The 7,430-nt window shown below is 37.5% G+C and overlaps 1 protein-coding gene and 1 pseudogene across 2 annotated transcripts in view; one reads left to right on the forward strand and one right to left on the reverse strand.

The window, feature by feature from the left end:
• CHMP5 (charged multivesicular body protein 5) overlaps positions 1-2,658 on the forward strand; it is a 15,140-nt gene extending 12,482 nt beyond the window's left edge. The window contains exon 8 of one of the 2 annotated variants that reach the window (XM_011381396.1): positions 1,957-2,658. In XM_011381396.1, the coding sequence (XP_011379698.1) occupies positions 1,957-2,007 (51 nt within the window). In that variant the 3' untranslated portion in view covers positions 2,008-2,658. The remainder of the gene's footprint in view (positions 1-1,956) is intronic. The other variant, XM_023524011.1, reaches the window with a different exon arrangement.
• A 1,604-nt stretch (positions 2,659-4,262) lies between these two features.
• LOC111732259 lies at positions 4,263-4,381 on the reverse strand (annotated as a pseudogene).
• Between the last annotated feature and the right edge of the window lie 3,049 nt (positions 4,382-7,430).

Raw genomic sequence — 7,430 nt, forward strand, 5'->3', positions numbered from 1 at the left:
AAAATAGAAAATAATCCCTTTTTCTTTGTTTTTAAAGTTCGTCTTATAAATGATTGGACTTTCTTAACATGAACTGCCAGTTTTCTCGGTTACATTTTTTTTGAAATGTTGACTCTTTCAATTTCAGAGTTGGATGCACTGGGTGATGAGCTTCTAGCTGATGAAGACAGTTCTTACTTGGATGAAGCAGCGTCTGCACCTGCAATTCCAGAAGGTGTACCCACTGACACAAAGAATAAGGTGAAAGTTTTCTGTTTATATTTTTTATGCAAGTTGTCAAGGTTTTATGCTTGATCACCAATCTGGGAATCTAAAAGGTACTTTTAAATTAGCATAAGGAAAGACCATCTCACTCATTATTTTGGGAACCTTTCCTGCATTGGATTACGGACAAGCTGCGTAGTGTCACGGAAACCCAGGAATGGTTTTATACAATAACAGTTTGAGTAATATATGTAATTACCCTTGTGTGAGCTTGCACTGTCTATAGGTTTTAGACATTTCCTGGAAAAGCATCAGCAATACATGCATAAACCGTGCAAAGCAGCAGTATAAAAGAAAGTTCTATGCTCCAGACACACTGGTTAATTATAAGGTGGATGTTTTTAAAGTAGGGATTAATAATTTAAGTATAAAACTTAAGTAGAAGGATTCTAATTCAACAAAGTAAAAGAATCAGGAAACCTGGGTTTAAGTCTCTGCCACTAACTGAGATGGCGGCAGATCACTTATCTGTTTTGAACTTTTCTGTTCTTTGCATCTGTATAATACAAATAGGATCTCACATAATTGTTATGTAAATCAAATTAGATCTTGTATGTAAAAGGGCTTTGCAAACTTGAAGCCCTATCCAAAACTGCATAGTTGTCATTATTATAAATAGATAAAATTTTGCTGCTTATGAAAGCCTGTTTACTCCATCTTAGTTCCTAGTGTAGTGTGTCATTTTTTGTTGCCACTGTACATTTACAGCCCTGCTGTTTGCCTTACCTCCCAACATGCAGATTGAGTGTGCACAATATAGTTGACAGAATCCTTGAGTTGGAGCCAGTCTCAGGTCTGCCTTTATTCGCTATATGACTTTGAGCAAATTAGAAATTCATGTCTTCTCTCTGAACCTCATCAGTGTTTTCCCACCTGTAAAAATGTGGGCAGCAAAAAGTGGGGAGTGCGTAATTTCTCAGGTCCCTGATAGCTGATTTCTGTGACTGTGTATTATTATCTCTTACTATACCCCTCCTGTCTGCCCTGAGCCTGAGGTTGTCTTACCTTTCTCTACTGCCTACCCCACCCTGCCTCCACATCTCTGGCCACTTCAAGGTTCCAGGTGCATAGATTGCTTTTTCTCAGCACACCCAAAATAATTTTTATTAATGCTACCATAGGCTACCTTTTTAATTCCCTGAAGCATCTATGTTATTTCCACTTCTAGAAGGTCACAGATTCCTGAGTTAAATGTCCTTTTGGGATATGATTTCTTAACTGATAGTGGTATCGTTGCCTATAAGTCTGTAGGACAGTGTGCTATGGAAGTGACTGCCTGTCCTGGGGTACTGCTCTTTCAAAGACTTGGGTGGCGATAAAGGTAATTGTTCACCTTAGGGATCAGAATGAAAATGGGAATTTGGAGGCAAGGACTAACTCCTCAGCCTTTCTTCCTGGACCCTCCAGCCCCCTTTTCCTCTTTCTAGATTTACACTTAAGTTTCTTTTTCTTTCTGACTCTTCCTTTACTTTGCAAAGGTTCACCCCTTTTGATCCCTTCCAGTTCTTTTCCAGGTTCATCATTTCCATCTTTACCTTTCATAAAAAAGCTCATTTCTCATCTTCTGAGTTGAATTTTGGTTTTTATTGATTAAACACTTGGAGATGAGTTTTACCTGCTAAATATTTGTGATCTTTTTGCGTGTGTGTGAATTGAAAAATAGTGGCACTAAACATTGCTCCCTTTTTACAGGACGGAGTCCTGGTGGATGAATTTGGATTGCCACAGATCCCTGCTTCATAGACTTGCATCATTCAAGTACATCGTGTAAAATAAACACATATTCTGGGACTAGGAAATTTATCTTTCCAAATTCACCATAATATATTAAGGTTTCTTTCCTTTCTTTGAAGGAAAAGTTAATTACATTTCTCTTTTTTTTTTCCGTTAATAGACATCGTTTGGGGGATGCTCTCTTCGTACTAAATTTTTATTTTTTTTTCTCTTACGAAAGACTAACTTACTTAAAAGTATCAGTGGGTATGTATGATTTCATTCCTTAATAATATGAGATAAAACCAAGGAAATGGGACTCTTTAGATTTTATGATAGTATAACTCCAGAATCTCAAATTGATCTAATAAATTTATACAGCAAAGATGAGATTACTGGGACTGTTCATATTATAATTCAAAACCATTTTTTATTGTGGTATTATTGGTTGGTTAAAGTGATGGCCTTTTTTGATGAGTCTTGTTGTGTCTTGTGAGTAAATAATTACTATTGTCCAATATTGGAATGGAATTATCACTATGTTGTGAGTGGATGTTCTGATTCTATGGTTCTCTCAGTATTATAGCCTGGCTTGTAATCAATAATGAATATTTCTTGATATTTAATGTATAGGACATTTATTTATACTCAATAAATATTTTTCAAAAGGTTATAATTTTAATAATATCACTTCAGCCTAAAACCTCCACTACAGAACTCTAATTTGCCTGGTAGCATTGTGGTATAGAGGAAAGAGCAAGGGACAGTCTAGGCTTGGGCCCCAGGTCTGCCATTTTAATAACTACTAAGTAGCTACTCATTTTTCTAAATTCTATTTCCTTATTAGTGAAATCGTGCTTACCTCACAAGGCTGTTGTGAGGAATAATAGAGATACTTGTCACGAGTACTTTGTTAACTGCAACATGCTATTCTCTTATGAGGGATTGTTACCAATAAAAAAACAGGGGCTTCATTCTTTTCTTAGGAGATGCCTGGAGTGCTACAGCAAGTCCAAATTCCTGTCTGATTTCAGGGTCTTTAATGATTCATCTGCCCTTCCTCACTTAACCTCTTACCAAGAACATTGCTGGGTACCTCACAATGCTACATGCACCAGTCTTGCATGTGTCAGCAGATCAATCTAATAAACAATTATTGAACACCCACTCTGTAGAGTCTCTATACCAGCCCAGAGGATACCGAGAACAGTCATAGTTTCTCTTTTCAAAACTTCACTGTCTAGTTATAGGCGGGGATGATAGACATATGTAACCCTTTTCTACCTCAACTAACCTCACCCTCCCAAGAAGCCTTCCAGTGGGAACGAACATTGTACTGTTCACCATTACCTTCTTGAAATCTTCCGTGGCCTTCCTACAAGTTCTCACTCAGCCCTTTAAGTATTTCTTCCATTATAGTTACAGTCTTGAACGTCTTCTCTCCCTTCATACTCTCCCTGAGATATCTTGCACTCATGACTTTAACTATAACCTGTGCACTGGCCACATAAGAAACGTCTAAACCTGTAGAGAATTTTAATGAGTTTATTTAAGCCGAACGATGACAATTGCCAGAAAGCAAAATCTCAATGGATTAAGAAAATGCTCCAGAGAATGGCTGTTTTACAGCTTATTTTATACATTAGAATCAAAGGAGGAGGTGTAAGGACGGTTATATGAAATCCATTGGTGGTAGATGAGGAGGGTGGGGAAAAGCAAAGTAGAGAAATATGTGGGATTGGAAAAAGTAAAATGGAGGGACACATACTTCTTTTACATTGGTGGGTACAGGAGAGTTAATAGCATTTACAGCGCATAGAAATGGTATGCAGGGGACAAGATAACCATGAGAGATTTTGTGGTCTTTGTGCTCAGGTGGGTTGGCTTGTCCCCTGAGGGGTTGGGGAAAAGGGATTACTTTGACATTCCAAGGGTATGTTATTTAAGATGCAAGAAGACAATAGGCTTACTCAAGGTAAATACTGATCTTTATCAAGAAAGCTACAGGCCCAGGCTATGGCTACCTGCCATGACCTGCTTTTAGTTAGGAATTTTTATTTTCAGACCATCCTATGTAGTTACTTTCTGTTTCTGAGTTTGTAGAGCCCGCCATTTAGGCTTCCCCTGAATAAACGCCATTCAGGTTTAGTATGTGGCCCCTTTTTAGTCCACAGCTCTAATGATTCAAAATGACTCGCTAGCCTAGACCTCTTATGATTTTCAATTCTGGGCATTCCCTATTATTTTTATTTTTATTTATTTTTATTTTATTTTTTATTTTTTTACACCTACAGCACCTGGTATTCCTAAGTGGTCTCCTATCCAAGTACTAATCAGGCCCAGCCCTGCTTAGCTTCTGAGATCAGACAAGATCGGGCACGTTCAAGGTGGCATGGCCATAGACTGGGCATTCCCAATTAAATGTTCCACCGTTACCTAAGATCTAACATCTAAATTAACCTTATTATCTTGGGGTTCACTGTCAGCAAACATTCCTGTTTAATTTTTTATCTTGCTAGTATTATCAATGACCCATATATTGCCAATTTTAATGGGTGATAGTCCTCCAGCTAGACCTCTTTCATGCATTGGATATCAGTGAGCAGTCATTCTACCAAAATTGCTCCTCTCTTGGCTTTTGTTAGAATATTCTCTGGTTCTCCTATTCTTCTAACTATTCCCTGTAAGACTCTTTTGAAATCCTCATCTCTCCAACCTTATAATGTTACTGTTCCTCAGGTTTGTAGCCTTATACACCATATTTCTTTCTCTGCTCACTTATATTTGGTGATCTCAGCTGTTCTCATAGCTTTAACTACTGACTTGTAGATCTATACTTTTATACTTGATCTTGTCCCTGAGTATCAGAATCCTAGTTACTATCCAGGTGTTTGCCTAACAATTGTTTGGATATTCCAGAGCCTACAAACATTTCACATTCAAATGGCCAAGACAACCATCACCTTTCCCCTCAGACCAAAATTTCCTGTTTTCCCTTTCTCTACATTTAGTTTCACCCTACACGTTCAATTAGTCCTTAAACTCTGCTTTTAACCCCTTAATGCTTCTCAAATCTAACCCCTCCTCTCCCTTCCTCTCTCATCTCTCCTTGGCCTAGACATCCCTCACATAGTTTTTTGGAATAAATGACTTGCTTCCTCTTTTTGCATAGTTTCACTTCCTTGAGTCCATTGATCACAAACAGCAATACTTACCTTTCTAAAATACAAATCTGACCATGTCATTCCCTTACTTAAAAGTCTTTCATGATGCCTTGACAACTCCAACAGGTAATAAAAAGCTGCCTATGACTTGGCTCCTGCCTCTTAATAATGGTTTATTGCTTAGTCTTTCCAGAACAGCATTCTCTTTCTTTTAGAGAGCAGCCTCCCCCATTCTAACCATGTGATTATTGGAAAAATATCAATTATAGTCATTCTACCCTTACTCTTTCAAACTATGGGAATGGGCTTGTGACCAAGCCATGAACATTGACATTTATCCCTCAAATTTTCTAAGTGGAAACTAGAGAAATGCCTTTTTTTTTTTTTTTTTTTTTACTTTCTGTCAATACGAGAACCCTGAGATTCTGAGGCCAGAAAGGAGCCAAGATGAGAGGCAGAATGAAAGAATCCTTATGGCACTGAGCCCTGACTTTGGATCCTTGAGATTCCCACAGTGCTCCAAGTCTCTGTCACTCTTCAATTCTGTGAGCTGTGTGTGAATTCCACCAATAAACTCTCTTTTCTGCTTAAGCTTGTGGGTGTTAGGTTCTTGTCACTTGCCGGTAAGAATCCTGAAAATTTTATCTGCAGCTTCTCTCCATGTCACATCCCATTTTTCAATTTTATGCTCTAATAATTACTTCTAGTTCCTTCAAATCCACCATACAGTCATGATTCCCTGCCGCTGCTCATACAGTTTCCCTTCCTTGGAGTTTAACAGCTTTGCCATTGTGCTGATTCTTTGCTGTCCGGGGAAAAGACCAAGAGCCAGGCTCTGCTTTGTGTCGATCCTGGTGAAATTAAAGAAAGTGGAGAGGATGTGTCATGTGGTAGAGAGCCCCAGGCACTACATAACCTCTGATGATAACTCCTGTAGTTTCTACTAGACAGTGTCTCTGGTCAGTAGCTCATCTGTTAACCATTAAAAAAAGAAGCAGAATTGAGTGCAGATAGTCTCCTTAGGTTGTAATCTATCAATGCTAGGAGTTTAGCAAAAGGTGGAGGAGATCGTAATGATCCAGTTGAGAGTAGAAATTTGGCACTCTATCTCTGTTATCCATATCCCTTAGCTTTCCTTGTATAGTTTTTTATAGTTAAATCTAGAGAAGTGTGTATGTGTGTGTGTGTGTGTGTGTGTGTGTGTGTGCACGCACACACATGCGTGTTATTGTTGCCTGGCACTTACCCATTTATTTTTATATAATTGATTAGGATACAGTGTGGGTACTTGGATTTTTAAAAGCTCTCCAGGTAGTTATTATATGTAGCCAGTTAAAAGCCCTTTCCCTAAGGTACCAAAAACCCTTTCTGTAAGGTACCTGATAAGGCTGAACCTGTTTTCATGGACAATCAATCTGGGCTGTCACCATCAATATCTGCAATGAAGAGACATGCAATGATTGTCCCAAGGCAGAGTTTCATCCAGAGAATGATTTGGAAAGTATTCCCTCCTTTTTTTTGGGGGGGGGGGAAGAGTTTGCGAAGGATTGCTGTCAATTTTTTTAGTGTTTGGTAGAATTCACTGGTAAAGCCATCTGGGCCTGGGCTTTGTGGAAAGCCTTTTTTATTTTTTATTTTAAACTACTAATTCAATCTCTTTACTTGTTATAGGTTTATTCAGATGTTCTATTTATTCTTGAGTCCATTTTGGTAGTTTGTGTATTTCTAGGAATTTGTCCATTTCATGTAAAAGATCTAATTTGTTAGCATACAGTATAAGCCTTTTTATTTCTGTAAGATAGGTAGTAATGTCCCTTCATTCTTAATTTTAGTAATTTGAGTTTTCTCTTTTTTTTCTTAGTCAGTTTAGCTAAAACTTGGTAAATTTTCCAATGGGGAGGGGATGTCTGACTTTGGTGTTCAAAACAGAACTGTATCTTTGCATTTAAAATTCAGTAATATAATGTGAATAAATGACCTAATTTTTTTAAAAGCAAATTTTGTTGTTTTTGTTTACTGAACCAACTTTGTTGTTTTTTCTCTATTGTTTTTCTGTTTTTTAATTTCATTAATTTCTGCTCTAATTTTTATTATTTCTTTCCTTTTGGTTCAGTTTGTTTTTCTTTCTCTGGTAGAAGGTTAGGCTGTTGATTTGAGATTTATCTTTTTTTATTAATAAATTTTATTTTTTAGAATAGTTTTAGGTTCACAACAGAATTGAGTATAAAATACAGTTTTCATATACGTCCTATCCCCAAAGATGCACAACCTCCCTGACTATAGACCTTC

Source organism: Pteropus vampyrus, unplaced genomic scaffold (assembly GCF_000151845.1).
Source record: "Pteropus vampyrus isolate Shadow unplaced genomic scaffold, Pvam_2.0 Scaffold436, whole genome shotgun sequence".
Taxonomy (NCBI): Eukaryota; Metazoa; Chordata; class Mammalia; order Chiroptera; family Pteropodidae; genus Pteropus; species Pteropus vampyrus.